The following is a 20,658-nucleotide window of genomic DNA, read 5'->3' as shown; positions in this document are numbered from 1 at the left end:
GCATCTGCACCCTTTAGCTCAATAGATGCAGCTGATCAGGAGTAATCCCAATTCTACTGAAGTATTTGGAGTAGGGAGGGGGTATTTTTTGGTGAGAAGTACTGGGGTTGTGTTTAGCAATGTGAGAAAATAATGAGGTTTTTCTATAGTTTAGGAACAGTCAAACTTTTAGTTGTTCCCGTTTATATTTAAAAAGGCTTTCTTTAGCTGAGCTCTTGTCTGTTAAAGTTTTAGCTTCAAGCAAATTTATATAATAAATTGCATAAGCCCCTGATAAGCTTTATTTATAAAGGAAATATGGCTGTAGTATTCAATTATAGTGGTAGGAGTGGCTCCAGTATAATCTTAACAAGGCTTTTTTTTTCCCCTTGAAAACACTTTTCTTAAGCAGAAAAAGATGTAGCTGTAAAGAAAAGGCACAAAGAAATGTAAACAGGTTTATCTGTTTTAAGACACTTCCCTCTTGCTCTCCCCCACAACTGATCCTGTGACGCTTAGTACCTTTAACTTGCACTGAGATCACCAGTTACTGAGGAAACTCCTCATTTCACAGAACACACTCAGCAACTTGGAGGATGGGAGCCTAAACATTTCCAGACACTTACCTGTTGCAACATGGCGCCCCATTCCAAACACAGCATAAATGATGACAGGAAAGAGAGAGCCATATAAACCAAACACTGGATGGACTGAAGACAGAACAGCAAAGGCCAGCCCTATAGGGAAGGATAATGGGAATTAGTAAACAATACATTAAGAACATAAGAACGGCCATACTGGGTCAGACCAAAGGTCCATCAAGCCCAGTATCCTGTCCTCTGACAGTGGCCAATGGCAGGTGCCCCAAAGGGAATGAACAGACAGGTTATCATCAAGTGATCCATGCCCTGTCACCCAATCTCAGCTTTTGGCAAACAGAGGCTAGAGACACCATTCTTGCCCATCCTGGCTAATAGCCATTGATGGACCTATCTTCCATGAATCTATCTAGCTCTCTTTTGAATCCTGTTATAGTATTGGCCTTCACAACACCCTCTGGCAAGGAGTTCCAGAGGCTGACAGGGCATTGTGTGAAAAAATACTTTCTTGTGTTTGTTTTAAACCTGCTACCTATTAATTTCATTTGGTGGCCCCTTGTTCTTGTATTATGAGAAGGAGTAAATAACACTTCCTTATTTACTTTCTCTATACCATGCATGATTTTATAGACCTCTATCATATCCTCCTTTAGTCACCTCTTTTCCAAGCTGAAAAGTCCCAGTCTTATTAATCTCTCCTCATATGGAAGCCGTTCTATACCCCTAATCATTTTTGTTGCCCTTTTCTGAACCTTTTCCAATTCCAATATATTTTTTTGAGATGGGGAGACCACATCTGCACTCAGTATTCAAGGTGTGGGCATACCATGGATTTATATAGAGGCAATATGATATTTTCCGTCTTATTATCTATCCCTTTCTTGATGATTCCCAACATTCTGTTCGCGTTTTTGACTGCCGCTGCACATTGAGTGGATGATTTCAGAGAACTATCCACAATGACTCCAAGATCTCTTTCTTGAGTGGTAACAGCTAATTTAGACCCCATCATTTTATATGTATAGTTAGGATTATGTTTTCCAATGTGCATTACTTTGCATTTATCAACATTAAATTTCATCTGACATTTTGTTGCCCAGTCACCCAATTTTGTGAGATCCTTCTGTAGCTCTTCGCAGTCTGCCTGGGACTTAACAATCTTGAGTAATTTTGTATCATCTGCAAATTTTGCCACCTCACTGTTTATCCCTTTTTACAGATCGTTTATGAATATGTAAAATTGGACTGGACCCAGTACAGATCCCTGGGGGACACCACTATTTACCTCTCTCCATTCTGAAAACTGACCATTTATTCCTACCCTTTGTTTCCTATCTTTTAACAATTACCAATCCATGAGAGAACCAATCCACCTTCCCTCTTATCCCATTGCTGCTTGTTTTGCTTAAGAGCCTTTGGTGAGGGGCCTTGTCAAAGGCTTTCTGAAAATCTAAATACACTATATCCACTGGATCTCCTTTGTCCACATGCTTGTTGACCCCCTCAAAGAATTCTAGTAGATTGGTGAGGCATGATTTCCCTCTACAAAAACCAGGTTGACTATTTCCCAACAAATTATGTTCATCTATGTGTCTGACAATTTTGTTCTTTACGATAGTTTCAACCAATTTGCCGTTACTGAAGTGAGGCTTACTGGCCTGTAGTTGCCAGGGTCACCTCTGGAGCCCTTTTTAAAAATTGGCGTCACATTAGCTATCCGCCAGTCATTTGGTACAGAAGCTGATTTAAATGATAGGTTACAGATGACAGTTAGTAGTCCTGCAATTTCACATTTGAATTCCTTCAGAACTCTTGGGTGAATACCATCAGGTCCTGGAGACTTATTACTGTTTAGTTTATCAATTTGTTCCAAAACCTCCTCTAATGACACCTCAATTTGGGACAGTTCCTCAGATCTGTCACCCAAAATGGATGGCTCAGTTTGGGAATCTCCCTCACATCCTCAACAGTGAAGACCAATGCAAAGAATTAATTTAGTTTCTCCATAATGGCCTTATCGTCTTTGAGTGCTCCTTTAGCATCTCGATCATCCAGTGGTCCTACTGGTTGGTTAGCAGGCTTTCTGTTTCTGATGTATTTTTAAAAAAATTGCTATTACTTTTGGAGTCTTTGGCTAGCAGTTCTTCAAATTCTTTTTTGGTCTTTCTAATTATATTTCTACACTTCATTTGCCAGAGTTTATGATCTTTTCTATTTTCCTCATTAGGATTTATTTTCCACTTTTTAAAGAATGCTTTTTTGCCTCTCACTGCTTCTTTTACTTTGTTGTTTAACCACGGTGGCTCTTTTTTGGTTCTCTTACTATGTTTTTTTAATTGGGGTATACATTTAAGTTAAGCCTCTATTATGGTGTCTTTAAAAAGTTTCCAAGCATCTTACAAGGATTTTACTTTTGGTACTGTACCTTTTAAGTTCTGTTTCACTAACCTCCTCATTTTTGTGTAGTTCCCCTTTCTGAAATTAAATGCTACAGTGTTGGGCCGCTGTGGAGTTTTCCCCGCCACAGGGATGTTAAATTTAATTATATTATGGTCACTATTACAAAGCGATCCAGCTATATTCACCTCTTGGACCTGATCTTGTGCTCCACTTAGGACTAAATCAAGAATTGCCTCTCCTCTTGTGGGTTCCAGGAATAGCTGCTCCAAGAAGCAGTCATTTAAGGTATCAAGAAATTTTATCTCAGCATCCCTTCCTGAGGTGACATGTATCCAGTCAATATGGGTTATAGTTGAAATCCCCCATTATTTTTATTGAGTGTTTTTATTTTAATAGCCTCTCTAGCCTCCCTGAGAATATCAGAGTCACTAACACCATCCTGGTCAGGTGGTCTGTAATATAGCCTTACTGCTATATTCTTATTTTTCAAGCATGGAATTGCTATCCACAGAGATTCTATAGTATAAATTTAGTTCATTTAAGATTTTTACTTCATTTGATTCTATGCTTTCTTTTGCATATAGTGCCACGCCCCCACCAGCATGAACTGTTCTGTCCTTCCAATATATTTTGTACCCTGGTATTACTGTGTCCCATTGATTATCCTCATTCCACCAGGTTTGTGTGATGCCTATTATATCAATATCGTCATTTAATACTAGGCACTCTAGTTCTCCCATCTTATTATTTAGGCTTCTAGCATTGGTATATAAGCATTTTAATCCTTTGCACCAAGTTATCAAATTACTTTACATTTGGTTTTGTTGGGGGTAAAGTCCACAGTTTTAACAGCAGGATTAAAACTACCTGCAATGATAATTACATCTATAAAAAGCTAAGCCATAAACCAACCACTAAGGCTACATCTACACTACAGGGGGGGGTCAATTTAAGATACGCAAATTCAGCTACGCGAATAGCGTAGCTGAATTCGACGTATCGCAGCCGACTTACCCCGCTGTAGGGACGGCGGCAAAATCGACTTCTGTGGCTTCCTGTCGACAGCACTTACTCCCACCTCTGCTGGTGGAGTAAGAGCGTCGATTCGGGGATCGATTGTCGCGTCCCAACGGGACGCAATAAATCAATCCCCGAGAGGTCGATTTCTACCCGCCGATTCAGGCAGGTAGTGTAGACCCAGCCTAAGCAATGGGGTTTGGAAGAATCTTCTGTTGTGGGTGGATTTTTCCATAATTATCTATTAATAATACCTAGTTCTTATATAGCAGTTTTCATCCATAGATCTCAAAGTACTTTACAAAGGAGTTCAGTATTATTATCCCCATTTTACAGATAGGGAAATGGAGGCACAGAGAAGGGACATAACTTGTCCAAGGTCACTAAGTAGGCCAGCAGCAGAGCTGGGAATGCAATCCATGTCTCCTGAGTCCTCATCCAGCACCTTCCTCTAAGGCATCTGGGATTAGTCACTGGCAGAGATAGGATACTGGACTATATAGACCATTGATCTCATATGGCAATTCCTATGTCTATGTTGGGGACAGCGGGACAGGATACTCAGCCCAAAGTCTACAGAAAAGAGAAGGCACAAGGTGAAAAGAAACACACCAGAAACTCCAGAAGAGGCAGAAGGAGAGGAACGCTTGCCCTGCCTAAAGGGGCAGGCAGGAAGAAGAGGGGAGCATGGGAAAGGAGGAGAGGACTACGTAAGTCTGATCTATGCAGCACAATTATTTCAATGGGGGGGGTGATTTTTTTATATCAAGATAGTTATACCAGTACAACTCCTACTGCAAATGCAGTTCTGCTGGTATAAAGGTGCTTTATGCAGGTATAGCTTATCCCCTTTCCTGTTTGGGAATTAGCTATACCAGTATAACTTCATCCACTGTAGGGGAGTTGTACTGGTTAAACTAGACCACTACAGTCAAAGTGGTACAACTTTTATGTGTAGATAAACTCTGAGGAAATAGACAAATGACCCCTTACTGAATGGCTAGAGACAGGGGCCCATTTTCTAAGCAGTGTGTGTGAAATGGGTCCATAAATCCTGGCTAAGGTGAACTGCAAAACTTTGTACGTTTAAGATCCAATATCATTAAACAGTATGCACGTGCAAACGAGACAATTACAAATACAGGACATTTACATTTAAAAACAAAATAGTAACACTTCAGTGAATGGAGTGCACACTGTGAACTGCTTTGATAACCTCAACACTGCTCTACACAATTCTCGTGTATTGTTTTCGGTGTCTGTGATCAGTTCCTTCCTGCAGGGGAAGTACAGAACGTGGCCTGTTATTTAAATCATAATAATTTTCAAATATACATTTTAATGTATAAAGTCAGGTTGGGGTAGTCTTTGTATTGTTTTTTATTCTGCACTTACAGATTTGGGATGTTAACCAGTTTAAAGATTAAATAAAGTGTGTGCAGTTTACCTTTAATAGGTGTTCACATGCTTAAATTAATAGATTTTAATTACTCAGTTCAAGAGGAATTAACTGAGGAATTGTAATGGCTAGTGGAGAGTATTGTAATGACTCTCAAGCTAAGTTAAGAAATTTCCTGCTGTAGGACGTTTACATATTTGCTACTCACAGCTACTAATCAATATGGGATTAAATACAGTATTACTTTGTTTCCTCTTAGCTCTAATGGGGGAAATGAGGCTTAAACTACTGGGAAGTAAGCTGTCACTATCTAGTTATAAATGTCAGACTTACCAGATTCTCACCCCTCTGCAAGCATTTACTTTGTTCTTAAGTTTCCAAAAATGGTTTGAATCTGAGACTTGTGACTACTGTGGCCAGACTGTGTTTGGTCCAGCACACATGAACAAGGTGTGTGCAGGGCACAAGGAGTCCTAGGTGCTTAGCATTCAGGGAAAACAAGAGCCATAACCCATCCCCTCCTCACTGCCCAACAGAGCTGGCCCACACAAACAAACAGAGTCTACACTGAACCCTGGAAATAGTGTAGCAGGGGCCACTTTGACCCACACATCCCCAGTGTCCCTGGAGGAATTCCACCAATCAGGGAGCTGCTGCTGGGCAGTGCATTTTCACACCATATATATAGGGGGCAAAGTCTAGGTGTTTTGTTTTTAAACTCTATCCTGTTATGTCCGTTTAGTTTCCAGAAGTAGTTTCTCATTCCTTCTATGTTACCTAGAAAACAATGAGACAGTGCTGTCTAGTGATTAGGACAGGTCACCAGGACTCAGAAATCCTAGATTCTATTCCTGTCTCTACCACTGATTTTGTATGGTTTCAGACAAACTGCACATTTCAGTTTACCCATCTATGCAATGGGTATCATCAGAAGGGTGTCATAAAGCTTAATAAAATCCCTCTTAAGCATGAAATCCTCAGGTGCAAGGTATTATAAAAGTTCAAACCATTTTATTAACAAACAGAACAGAGGGTCGTTTGATTTCACTCATTGATTTTAGTTTTTCAGGTTCAACTTTGTTACAATACATTCATTGGGTTCAAAAAGTAGTCAAAAAGCAGGAAACAGATGGCAAAAATACTACTGTATTGCACTTCTTCACACTGAAAAGTCATTAAGAATGGAGACGCCAGCTCCTCCTCATTTTTAAGGAAGGAGAACCCCACTGGCGGCGAAAGTAAGGCTTTCAAGAAAGAATGGCTATTCCAATGTAAAGAACTGCAAACAAGAAATGAACAATAGGTTCAGATATTATATATAAATACTGTGGTGGCATGCTTTAGTTAACTCACTATCGGAAGATAACATTATGTGCCATGGTTTCTTTTAAAATGGAGCTCTCTGGCTATCACTGGGCTTCGTGACACATCACATGCTACACTGTGTATGCTTCACAGGCCAAGCTGGCGACATGTGGCACCACTGCAGGTAGATAACAAATGCAGATAGCTATAGAATAATGAACCTGGGTGCAAACAAGAAGAGCTGCTAAGTCCTGTATCTTAACCTGCTGAATTGAGAATTACTATTGAATGTGCCAGTTTGAAACTACAACTATGACAGTAATGAAGTGTCACCAAAGAAGAAAATTAGAGTCAGATTAGTCAGAATTACAGTTAAATTCCCATATCTGGATATACACATCTGAACACATGGCTATCCAGATGGAAAGGCTACGCCATATCTTTTTGGCATCATGGTATATAAGATAAAAGTATTATCCCAGAACAAGGAAAACAAGAAGACAGTATCTCAGGTCTACAATTAATCTTGTGACTTTTGCAAATATCTCACAGTCCACTATTCTCAATGCAAAATTAAATAAATCTTGCCTGAAGTCCTGTACACTCAAAGAACTTCCTTGCTGGGAACTTGATGAGCATGAAAATTGTGCTTGTTGATTTCAAACATCTTTCCATTGTTCAAATCTGGATGCCCTAATGAGATGTCCAAATCCCATATCTGGGGCACTCAAATAAGCACTAATAAATTCACCCTTCAGTATGATAACCTACAACTCCTCCTGAGTTGCACATACATATCCGAGGACAGAATTTGGCCCTTAGACAAGTGAAATGCCTAAGTACAGATTTGACCAACAAAATGACATACTTTAAGTGTCCACATTTGAAAATGGGTCCCCACAGTGAAATACTCACCTCCCTAATACAATGCAAAAACATAAACATAGTTTGGAAAAGAGAAGATTCAGGGGGGTCATGACAGTGGTTTTCAAATATTTGACAGGCTGCCATAGAAAAGATCAAGAAAAGTTATTCTCTCTTGCCACAGAAGGCAGGACTAGAGGCAATAGGTTCAAACTACAGCATAGCAGATTTAGATTAAATCCCAGGAAAAACTTCTTATAATTAGGAAGAGCAGGACAAAGGTAGACTGCCTAGGGAGGTTGTGGAAACTCCTTCACTGGAGGTTTTCAAAAGGAGGTTGGGTAGCCATCGGTCTTGGAAGGTTTAGCCACAACAAATCCTGCACCTTGGCAGGGGGTTAGTCAAGATGACCCTTTCTGTCCCTTCTAACCCTATGATTCTATAACATTTCATCATTAGGATGAAATTCACCCCAGTGCAGAGGACAAATACAAAGCCCTCGATGTCTCTTAAACTGTACTTAAGCCCTTAAATCAGAGCTCAAGAGAAGAATAGGGGTTAGTGTGTCTCTTCTGCACTGAGGTGAATTTCACCCTGAATACAAGCCTCTTGATTTTAACTTAAAAAAAAAACCTTCCTCTTATAGCAAGGCTGGAAACAAAGGATTGTCATTAAATTTTGCCCATAGCATTCTAACGGAAATTAAGGCTATGAAGCCATAAAATCATTTATTTAGATTTAACATTAAAAATAATACACAGAAAAGCTCTGAGCACACTGTTAATAATTAGAGTTACAATATCCACCCAGCAGCATTATGACTAATATACAAATGAATTAACTCTCCCAGTGAGCAACTTTACATAACAACTTACCACGGATGGCCCAAATAAAAATGGAAAAACTCCAGAAAATCCTCCCAAACCCAAATCATACCTTCATCCTTCCCAAAATGAACCCTACCAAGTCAATGGTTTTTGCAGTATCCTGGGAAGATCATTAGGTTTGGGCAGATCTCGGACAAGTTGGGGAGCAGTTTAGAATCTGCACTAGTTCTCTACTTTGTCTTCATTTTTCCATCAACATTTGTCTTGTTCATCAGCAGAGCTGCTCCTTTATATTACTGATACAAGCCTGTGATTTTCAAGCAAAAATGTGGATTTTTGTCTTGATGATGACACAGTTAACTGTTGACTCTGGTTCTATAATATGTAACCATGGATTGTTATGACAACAATGGTAATATTTTCTATTGTAACTAAGTCACGAGGTCCACTTTGTGGCAATCTATTGTTTGTCATACATCTCTAAGGCAGTGAATGTAAGTTGATTAAAATGTATACAATGGAACAGAAACCAAACCAAACTTTAAAGGAACAATATCCATTTAAAAATCAGATTTTTTTTAAAAAGTTTATTTATTAATGCACATCACCTTAGATGTTTAAAACAAAGAATTTAAAATGTAATTTATGATTGATCAGAATCAATTATGACTGATATTTGGCTTTTGCATTTTGCTGTGCTTGTTGTTGACAGTGAAAGTTGGCTGGATTTGTTTAAAGTTTATGTCTAGCCAGTTTCACTTCCTTGCTCTCCTATGCCACCACAATCCTACATTAATTTTTGAGTTCCAAACTGTACAGGAAAATGTTTGAATCCCAACATACAATGATTTTTGTTGAAATAAAAAATAGAAAACATTTCTATTCATACTAGATTTTGTAAGTTTCTGTTCCATCCCACTCCTACATTTTACACCAAAACTATTTGAGTGTCCTTGTAACTGATATTAGAAAAAACAGTATCAAGTGAAACAAGAATTTCAGGGGGTGCCCTTTTCACTAGGAAAAGCAGTAAAAAGAGAAAAAAGAGGCTCCACTGTAGTAGTTGGTGTGTGTTCTCCCATTTGTGTCCTTCTTGCAATAACATAATGAGTCTTTATATCTCATGGTCCAGTTCATCTAAAATTGCCTCCACCTTTGTTTTTGGTATGGAACTGATCAAAAAATGGGGGAAAGGGGGAAGATTGAAAAATGTATTTCAATTTTTTGACAGTTTCATTTTTGATGGAATTTTCCAACCAGCTCTATTATTAACTTTTTCACTGTTGGTGAACATGGTGGTATTCCTTGGATGCACCTCCAGTGTTGCTCCATGAACCAGCCACATCACTTGAACCACCACTCCCTGATGTTCTGTTGGAAGATCAATGCTTCAGAATGGTATGTGAGGCACTCTAGACGTGCACATTTTTAACGTTACCCACAGTCAAAATTAAAGAAGTCAGAGTCATGTATGCAGGAGGTCCTCGGGTGTATAGACCCCACCCAGTCACAGCCATGAAATCATTAAAAGGGAAATTGACTGCCTTCTCAGCTGGGCTGTTTGGTGGCCTCACAACAGCTGTGGAGATAAAAAGGCTGCAGGGCAAAGGGCAGGGTATGACTGCCAGAAAGGCTGAAGAGTCTCTGAGAGCAGGAGCCTTTAGCCACAGATTGGTGAGAAGCCATCCAGGAAGCTGGACTTCCAAGAGAAGAGGGCCACAGGATGAGACTCTGAAGAACGGCCTGCAAGAGAGGCATGGTAGCAAGCAAGACAGGGAAACAGGAAGGGGTTGGGAGAGATTGGTACCAACCACTTCATACAGGGTCCCTAGACTGGAATCCGAAGGAGTTGGTGGACCTGGGTTCCCCTTCCAAACCCAGAAGGGTTTTTTGTTAAACCTTGAACAAGTGAGCCATACTCAAAGAGGCCAGGGACTGTAAGGCCTTTATCTAGGGCAATTGGTTTCCTGACATACTGGACTCTTTAGCACACTGAGAGGGGAGAAGACTACCAATGACTCAGCTGAAGGGCCGCAGTCATAACAAAGAGACAAAACAGACTAGACAGCAACAAGTCCATCAAAGGAAGGAAGGAAACTGAGGCAAAGTTGCCATGTTACCCCACGAGGGGGGCCTGAATGCCAACTGAAACCTCTGACATGAAGCCTTTGAATACTTTGTTAGTTCACTAGAACTCGGAACTTTACATCCCTGGGCATCCACTGAGAATCTGTATGAATGTGAATCTCTGTAGTAGATATATATATTAACATGTTACAGTTCATAACTCTGGGCTCAGATCATTACTCTTTGTAAGAAGTGAGAGATTTTCTTCCCTAAGGAACATACTCACATGGGCTGTAAATTACATGGCTGCTACAAAGCTCTTCTCTAGGAGGCTTCTCTAGCTCTGCTTCCAAGGAAGCGCATTCATCTTCATCGGCACATACTGTAGTTGTGCATCTATAGGACAAGCCTCCCCCTCACCCCATTCTCAAATGCTGGAACACAATGATTTCACCTGACTAACTCAAGTGAATCATTCTGTGTACATTTATGTCAACACTTAAGGAAAGAGCCTGCAAAACCTAGGCAACAGATCACCCTTTGAAACAACACTGCTGGGGGTCCTGCATCAGTGGTCTGAAAAAAAACTAATGCTGGCACCATGCCCCCAAAACCTTGAGCATGAAGGCAGGAATGCATGAAACCAGGTATAGCTCCTTTTTAAGGGCAGAGTCTCCAGGCAGTGTGTGAGATTTCATTTGTTCAGCAGTAAATCCAGCTCTAGACTAAATTAACTTTAATTAAAAAAATAAACAAAATGAACCAGGGAGCTGGCAGGGATGGAGAGACTGATTTAAATCAGACTTCGGTTGCCTATTTTTCTCTTCTCAGCAGGCACACATATAAGAGGGAAGATAACTATGTGTCAGGAGCCTTTTTCAGTTTGGTATGAATGCTTTTAACTAGGCACAAGCAGCTGATCTGCAACCTTCCATACCCACAGAAGGTCACAGAAGAGTCAACAAGTGTATAATGAATGCTTTTAACTGGGCACAAGCAGCCGATCTGCAACCTTCCATGGCCACAGAAGGTCACAGAAGAATCAACAAGTGTATAATGCTGCATGTAAATTCCACATGAAAATCTATCCTTATGCTGTCACCACAACAGGAAATGTTCCCCAGTACCAAATTTTGATTTATTTGTAAATGAATGTCCTCCAAATATTGTACCTACATGCTGCCATACAAGTGATTTGCCCATCTTTTTAGTGCTTATGCATATAAACAGTGTACCATGTGGACAGACCCATATTCAAAACAAGTGACATTTCTTATGAATCCCGCGAAATGTCATGATCTTGGCAAGACAAAGTCTGAAGCCAGAGATAAAGCACCGCTGGTTTTCTATTCATCTTCTGAGGTAATTTTCTCTCTTTAACAGTTATAAATATAAATATAAATTTGTCAGTTATTGGAGGGAAGGGTAGTCGTGTGGTTAACTCTTAGGAATGGCAGACGATAGATTCTATCCTTGGTTTTGCTGCAAAACCACCTGTGTACCCTCATTCAAGTCACTCAATCTTTCTATGGGGATAATACTTTACCACCTTCCAAATCCACTGTTAGACCAAATACTTGTAAAGAGCTTCAACATCCTCAGATGGAAAGTGCAAAGTATTATTAAGTAGGTAGCAGGAAGGAGGAATCTGACAGGTGCACGCTCAATCAGAAATGCCTCAAGTTATAAGGGGTGCCAGCAGGAGATTATGGTTATCAGAACCTCAAGAGAGATATTTAGGTACCTCTACACTGCAATAAAAGACCCAGGGCACAGCTGCAGCTGACCTGAGTCAGCTGACTTGGGCTTGTGGGGTTCAGGTTTTGGTGCTTAAAATTGCAGTGTACATTTTCAGGCTCAGACTGGAGCCCACAGTCTAAAACCCAACAAGAAGGGTGGGTCTCAGAGCCCAGACTCCAGCCCAAGCCCAAACATCTACATTGCAATTTTTTGCCCCGCAACATGAGCTAACTAGCTTGTACTGTGAGATTCGGTGCCACAGGGTCTTTTTATGCCAGTGCATAGGCGTACCTTCAGGGTCTAATTTGTTTGTGGGGGGAAGGTGGGGAACTCAGCTGCATGACTACATGTCATCCAAGATTTGACTCTATTGTCTCATTTGCTCCCTCTACATATCATAATCCAAGATTAGAATGAAAAAGGGAAGAGGTCAGACCTGTTTTAGATCAGACCTTTACCAAAAGCAGGAGCTCATTCAAAATGCTGTTGTAAGCCATTTGCTAAACCTTAAACTTTTGAATTTAGATATACTAGGAGTTATTGGTTATCCTATGTGGTTTTAAGATTATGAATATTGGAGCTATGCTCACAATCACCATGTTTAATGGGGTAATCCAATATCCCCAAGAGAAGTAGAAAATAAAAAACTAGCCATTACCATTAATGAGAGTCCAGTCTCACCCTTCCCAAGTTTATTAATTTTTTTGTGGGTGGCAGAGGTAGCACCAGAAGGCCAACAAAAAACCATGACTTTGATCCTCTCTTCTGAATTTAACAAGAGGATAAGGAATTAGGGTGCTGATGATGACTGATGCATCATGTGCAGGACAAAATTGCTGATAGAGCATATTTCCCACTATCTCTGCAAAATTAACTTATTAAGTGGCATCCCATTTACATGATCTTCAACACTGTGACATCCCCCAGGGTACAATCTGGACTGCTGAGCAGCTGTGTCCCCTCAATTCTCCAACCTGGAGTGCTTTTTACACTGCCTCGCAGTAAGAACCACCACTCCTGGCTTGTTCACAAACAACCTCTAGCATGGAAAATCACTCCCAACTGAATTATATGAGTGCTTCTAGCCAGCCACTTGTGAATTATATTACAGAGTGATACCATCAGATTCCCAGTGCCAGACTGATCCCCCGAAATTTGCGTCTTGTACTGCCCAGCTCTTTCTTTCTGGACAAAACAAGCTCATAGAAAGTCCATCATTTCATTAATAGAAAATGATACGCACAAACCCTGTTATCTCAAATGGAGGTTTCCAAGCACTTCAATCCAAACACATACTGCTTTATTTAAAACAATAAAGCAAATGTATTAACTACAGAAAGATAGATTTTAAGTGATTACAAGTAACGAAGCATAAAAGTCAGAATTGGTTACAAAAAATAAAAGGCAAAATGCAAACTAATACTTATCAAGCCAAGTGAAGTTAGAGCAAAAAGGTTTTTCTCACCATCTGCTCACTGAAGTCTGGCTAGATTCCTTCAGACAAGACCACTCACTCAGTTCAATGGTACGTCCTTTGTCTTTCAAATTAATAGAGATGAGCGAAGAGAGGTGATTTGGGGCCTCTGTTCCTCATTTTTATATCTTTTCCTCCTCCTTGAGAATCATCTCCAGCTGCAGTTCACATGACAGCCAGTCTGTTTAAACAGGAACTCCTAGCTGTTGCATTGCCAAAATGTAAATTTATTGCTCACACTCTTCTTCCTTCCAAAGAATGGCCGCTTAACCAGCTGATAGTCCATTTGATTTTATTGACACCTGGCTGAGGTGTCAGTTTGCCTTTTGTCTCTGAGGAACTGGTCTGTGCCTGCTTTTCTAAACTTGGAGCATGTCTCAGTAAAGTCATACAGTAGAATTTTATAACTTTACATACAATGTGGGCACACGTTTTACTAGTACAAAAATGGTAAGCAGATGATGAGTTTTTAAATGATACCTCACAAAGTATACTTTGTACACAATTTGTCACAATCTTGTAAAAAGGATGAACATGAGGGTACAGCCTGTCAGAAACAGCGAGCATTCCCTGAGTTAAAGAGGCGGGCTTTATAGGTGAGAGCTGTAACAGGTTCGCAGTAGGAGGGGGTACAAAAGGGGATAGGTAATACAGGCTGACTAATTGGTTACAATAAACATTCACAAAGAATAATCTGTCATCCCTCCTTAGTTTTGTTGACAGTTTTAGCCACCTGGATTGTCAGCAATCAGTGGATATGACATTGGCAGAGAAGTATGATCTATTTTCTAGATTTTGAGAACCAGATTTTTGAGAAACATTGCCAAATTAAGGACCTATTGCCAGATCATGAAGTCTCAAGCTCCTTCGCTTTATGAGAGAATTACAAGTCAATTCAGACTTAGAGCTAAAGTGGTGGGCTTAATCCCACAGCCTGAGATTCAGATCCTCGCCTGACAGTTTATTTTAAAAGCAGTTATATCTCTTTTTTCAACGATAGTGGAGAATAAGTGGGAGATGATTCCACGCTCTGAAAAAGCTGGAAGTGAAGCCTATGTTATTAAAAATTCTCACTCAACCTCTCTGCAACTGGTGAATTAAGATCTGGCATTCTGGGCCACAGTACTGGGGAAGGTGGTAGTGACCGCCGAGTGTGTCCTGTGGTTAGCACTGATCTACAGGATAAAAATCTCTCTGGCTTTAGGAAATTACATATGCTGAGTTGGCCCTTCTCAGCCACTAATGATCTATATGTATGCCACAGGATACCTCTCCTTGCTGGCAGTATTGGGTCTAATAGTGGCATTTAAAGTTGCTGATCATATGGATTTCGTTTCATCGGCTGGAAGACTGGTTGAGCATGACTGGGAATGTTCTGAACTGATTCCAACATTACTTGAAGCAACAATCTTAGATGATAAATTCTTTGCAGAGATACATATTCCCTTAAGGATAGATGTTGAGTATGATGATTTTCAGTTCTATACGTTTCGTGTTGGAAATCTTTGAGAGAGAGTATGGATGGGATAACACCATTAGACATCCAATCATACGCCTTAATCTCCTTTGACAACAAGGGTGATATTTGTTGTTTTCGCACTTGTATCAGGAAAATCTAAGAATGAATCTGAACTAAGCAAGACCAAGAATACAGGATATATGAGAAGAGAGGTCTTTCTCTAGGCCACCAAACCTTTAATAAGAAGTGTTCTCCAGCCACGTCTTTCACAAACTGATTTCATGCTCCATGTCTTGTGACACTGAAGACAGAATTTTGCAATGTTCTCTACCGTGACTTAACAAAAAGGCCACAGCTAGTCCAAAATGTTGCAACTCTGTCACAGTGAGGGTGGAGCAGGAGGATTTCTAGTGACCTACTGCTGGGTTCATTTCAACAGCTGTTTGTGAGGGCACACAACAAGCTTGATTTTGGGGGGTTAATTGTAAGATACTTTGAGCTCCATCCTCACCTGTGCTGAGCTGCAACAGGGAGGCAAAGCTGGCTCTAAGCCACCTCAGGGCTGTATGAACTTACACTAGCTGGAACAGTCTCTTCGGAACTATTCCACTGGGCCAGAACTGCCAGAACATATTATACTCTGGCTCTGCCTTTGATGAACCCCATCCACTAGAGGAAGTCAGAGAGCAGGCAATGTAAAGTCAGTGATATGAGTTCCGATACCTGATTAGTGCCTTTTTCGATGCCACCCCTATGCACAGAAGGACAACCACACCTGCCGTTGCTGGAGCGGCTCTGCAGCCAGCCGCTTGGGCGGCTCTGCAGCCAGCTGCACCAGCCGCTGCTGGAGCGGCCCCGGGCCCAGCTGCACTGCCTCTGCTTGGGTGGCCCTGGGCAGCTGGCCCCGGGACCACCAAGCAGCGGTCCTTGGAGTGACCAGAATAGCTGCTGCTGGCAGTCCTTGGGCAGCTGGAGCAGCCGCTACTGGTGGCCCCGGCAGTGGTTCCCAGGCAACCAGAGCTGCCACTGCTCAGCAGTCCCCAGGAGGCTGGAGCAGCCCCTGCTCAGCAGCCTCCAGCAGCTAATGCCCCCCAGTTCCCACCCCCAAGCAGTGCCGCACACCGCCCCAGCAGTCCCCCCTGGGTATCACCCCCCAGATTTAGTGAGGGGTATTTATAGTATAAGTCATGGACAGGTCACAGGGCCGTGAATTTTTGTTTACTGCCCACACCTTGTTCATGGCTTATACTATAAACACCCATGACTAAATCGTAACCTTAATTATGAGCATTATCTTTGTGGTTTGAGCTGTAATATATGATGCAAGGACAATGACTTCCTTTCTTCTTATTCTCCTACCCCCAACAAAGAGATAATGGCCATGTTGCCTGACATTTTGTTCAGACACAGGAACTCAGGAACAGTCACACCGGATGAGAACAGTCCTCCCTCTAGTCTAGTATCTTGTCTCTGAACATGGCCACATCTGATGATTTGGAGCAGGGGTCAGCAACGTTTGGCACGCGGCTCGCCAGGGTAAGCACCCAATCATCTCATTGCATTGCATCTCTCGTCTGGTACTGGGACTATACTTTAATATTTAATCAGAGATTAGGAATAGACAGAAAAAAAGAACCAATCCAGTTTGCTGTAAAGCATGAAGAAGAAGAGAATACAAATCTTAGAGCAAAGATCCCTCGCCCGCTCCGCTTCCCGCCACCCCCATTGGCCCAGGACGGCGAACTGTGGCCAGTAGGGGCTGCTATCGGCCGAACCTGCCGCTCAGCAGGTAAATAAACTGGCCCGGCCCGCCAGGGTGCTTACCCTGGCAAGCCGTGTGCCAAATGTTGCCAACCCCTGATTTAGAGGAAAGTGCAAAATTTCCCCTCGTGGACAATTATGGAAAATACAAATGGTAAGGAAAGTTTTTTCTTAACCACTGTCAAGCTAGTGGTTGATTTATGCCCTGAAACTTGAGGCCATCTAACCCTTAAAAATATTTTATCCCATCTAATATAACTGCAGGATGATCTCAATATCCATATAAATAGCTCATCCTTTTTTGAATCACACTAGGCTTTTAGCCTCAATATCTTGTGGAAGTGAGTTTCATCTGTCAATTATCAGTGGTTTATAAATTTAATTGCTTTTAACCATTTTAAATTTGTTGCTTTCATTTTCACCAAATAACTCTTTGTTCTTGCATTATAAGAAAAGAACCCCACACACAAGGTTTATAAGATTTGTATTCTCTTCTTCTTCATGCTATACAGCAAACTGGATTGGTACTTTTTTTCTGTCTATTCCTAATCTCTGATTAAATATTAAAATATAGTCCCAGTACCAGACGAGAGATGCAATGCAATGAGAAGACTGGGTGCAAACAGTCTGAAAATATATTTATCTCTCTCTCTCTGTCTCTCTCTCTCACACGCACACACACACACACACACACACACACACACACACACACACACACACTTCAAAATAGTTTCAAGCAAAATGGACAACTTTGATGTCAAAAAAGAAAGACAATTTATTCTCAGATTTTATTTGAGAGTTACTTTGTTTTGTTTGGGAAGGATGGAGTTTGAGGTTTTTGATTGTTGGTTTTAAGCAACAGAATTAATTTAAAGTTGTATCACATTTTTTCTAGATTACATAACAAACAAGATGGAATAATCTGGAAAAGCAGCATTTTTCCAGCACCACCTGAGCATTATAAAGTTTTACTTTGTAAGTTAAATAATTTTTGGGAACCAGATTCAATTAAGATTACGCTGGATAAAACTACTAGTAATGTATAATTGTCCCTAATTTGATATTTTGTTGGAGTTTAACATATTGTTATTAGCAGCATTTTAATTACAATTGTTGTATAAGACTATACCAGTAAAATTAGACACTTATAGTTGTTCACTACAGTATTAAGGTTCTTAAAGTTAAATCATGCCAATGCAGATGTTCCTAATTACCCTAAAAGCACAAATACTTACACAAATCGGTTCCAGCTACAGAATAATTCAATTAAAGAAGTGCTTATAATTGAGCAGCATGAATGATAGTTAAGGCTAGCCATTCTGCAACACTGTAAAGAAATAACATCTACACTGCGCATCAGAGAAGTAACTAGAGAGTCCATTTTGGGCAGGCAAGAAACTAACATGGCATTTGCCAGGAACGGGTATAAAGTGTTGCCTAAGTCGAGCACAATGATGTTAGATAGATAGAAGACTTTATTTCTCTGGAATCATTCACTAGTTTGTACTTTTCACCTGTAATAATCACCAGATAAATCCAGCTTGGCGTTACTTACCTATGGCTGCCAAAATAGACTACTGCTCCACCCCTAGTTTATATTAGTGCTGGAAAGGGAGATGCAATAGGTAATGTGATACAGTACATCTCATTAGACCAGCATACAAGCTGAAATCACAAGCTCTCCATGCACACAAGATCCTGTCTGCAGATAATAGCTTTGGCAGAGAGCCTTTTTTAGGTATAGAATGTTTTGTTACTTGTTTACTGCAGTTCTCAAGGTTCCTACAGGTAACTGTGTAATACTGATGCTTACTTTTAAAACAAAACAATATTTCAAGACACAAAGTTATTTTGTAGCTCTTTGTTTGTTTGTAATTTGAAAGTAGGAAGTGATGGCCAGTTACACTAGTAATACATTGCATAACACCAGCATTCATCCTTGTGTCATACTCTGCAATATGTCTTGTGTTACTGTCAAAGTGACAGGTACATAGTAACATTAATCCCCTGTTCACAGACTTTGGTTAAAAACAAGAAAAGATGTTTGTTTACAATGTATAAAAAGTGAGGGGTGTAAAAAACTTCTCCTACACATCCCATTAGATTGGGTCTAATGAAAATGTACAATTCTTTTTTTTTCCTAGGTTTTTTTTTTAACCCAGGCTTCATCGTAACACTAAGAAGCAAGAAATAAAAACTCTACTGAAAAGTGACAATTGTCTGACTAAAGCTATTTAAAATGTGAAAATCAGATGTATTACTGTACCTTGAGGTACCTGTTGAATTGCCAGCATCATCCCAGAGACTGTATCAGGAATCAAGTTTTCCTTCACATTGTAGCTGGGTGCCCACTTCAAAATAGGCAGCCTTCTTACACACCACAGTTTGATATCTTCACAGCGAAGAGCATGGATCTTCCTCCACACTGCACTTTTCTTTCTCCTTTTTGCCCCTGCCATGCTTTATCTCCCCCAAAGTTTCTCCTTCTTAACAAATTACCACTGCAGAATTACCCTGTTCAGTGCCAGTCTCCAGTTCTTCTTCTGAGTTTTCAGTTTCAAAGCTATAGAAAGAGATGAACAGAAGCACTTACATTCTGCAGCTGTTCTCTTGTATTCAATATACTTGATAAGTATGTTTGCTTTTAACCTTGTAAATAGACATTGGAAAGGGAAAGATTATTCATATTAAATATAACATTTTCTTCTCTTTTCAGAAATTTGGTCTACTCTTAGGTAAGTTTACGATTCTCGTCTCTGTAATTTCCCCCTTATATTCACTGTAGTGCTTTTGCTTTTGGCCTCAGGCCAGTGGTAAAATGAGGTAGTGCTGGGCGTATGTTCAGTGTGGGTTGGGTTATGCTAATACAACCAGGAAGCATCCAGCCAGACAAGTCTCTCCTGACAACCACACAGAAAACAGCTTTAAGCTCTCTTGTGAGGAAAATGCACACAAAACCCTTCTCTCTGCATTCAGAGGCATGTATTCGCCATGCATTAAGCGTTAACTACCATTTAAGTTACCAAACATGTTACGTAAGTTTTGCAGTATTCATTTCTTATGTTTGCTGCTATATGATACCTTAATCAAAGCAATCGTTCAGAGAGAGAAGGTCAAGCATTAAGCTTCTGGTCACTGCAAACTGGTGCTGAAAAGAAACACGCAGTTCTTAAAAATAAACTGAAGGGTCAGATTAAACCAGTGATAGGCAGTATAACAAAATTCATACTGCACTGTGGCAGATTTGCAAACTATCAGTTCCAGCTGCACAGTGACAATAATACTTGTGTCTACAGCTCCTTTTTTACAACTATTCATTCTGTTATCTTCTATTGCTGCTCCTGGCAGCTTATTTGACACATGTACTCTCTACGGAGACAGTACATAAAATACCTTCTTATCTTACAATAAATTCATACCCTTTGTTTCAGGTGCACAGATACCACAGTGATGAGCAAGGTAGCAATATAACTGTCCAGACATTTAAATGTCTTTTGCGTTACACTGGCTCCACTGGAGCAGGGAAATAATGACATTCCTATTAAAAAAATACAGTCTGCATTTCTAGGTAGTGCAAACTAGAGATACAATATATTAAGCAATAGTTTGATAGCCAAGTATGAGTACCAGGTGTATAACCAATGAGGCCTGCTCTTTCAATCTTCATTCTGAAGTCTCTGTAACATTCCAAATGATCTCTCACACATATTTTCCACTTCTTTTTAGACAGCGCTTTCAAACTAAGGTGAACAAAACTGCAGTGTTGC

The 20,658-nt window shown here is 40.4% G+C and overlaps 1 protein-coding gene across 1 annotated transcript in view; it reads right to left on the bottom strand.

Annotated features, from left to right (window-relative positions):
- SLC26A7 (solute carrier family 26 member 7) overlaps window positions 1-19,690 on the bottom strand; it is a 122,984-nt gene extending 103,294 nt beyond the window's left edge. The window contains exons 1-2 of the mRNA XM_034763250.1: window positions 19,158-19,690; window positions 606-716 (exon numbers count right to left, since the gene is read on the bottom strand). Coding sequence (XP_034619141.1) covers window positions 606-716; window positions 19,158-19,350 — 304 coding nt within the window. The 5' untranslated portion in view covers window positions 19,351-19,690. The remainder of the gene's footprint in view (window positions 1-605; window positions 717-19,157) is intronic.
- Window positions 19,691-20,658: the final 968 nt, after the last annotated feature.

Source organism: Trachemys scripta, chromosome 2 (assembly GCF_013100865.1).
Source record: "Trachemys scripta elegans isolate TJP31775 chromosome 2, CAS_Tse_1.0, whole genome shotgun sequence".
Taxonomy (NCBI): Eukaryota; Metazoa; Chordata; order Testudines; family Emydidae; genus Trachemys; species Trachemys scripta.
Note: the sequence above shows the minus strand (reverse complement) of the source record. Positions and strands in the feature narration are given on the sequence as shown.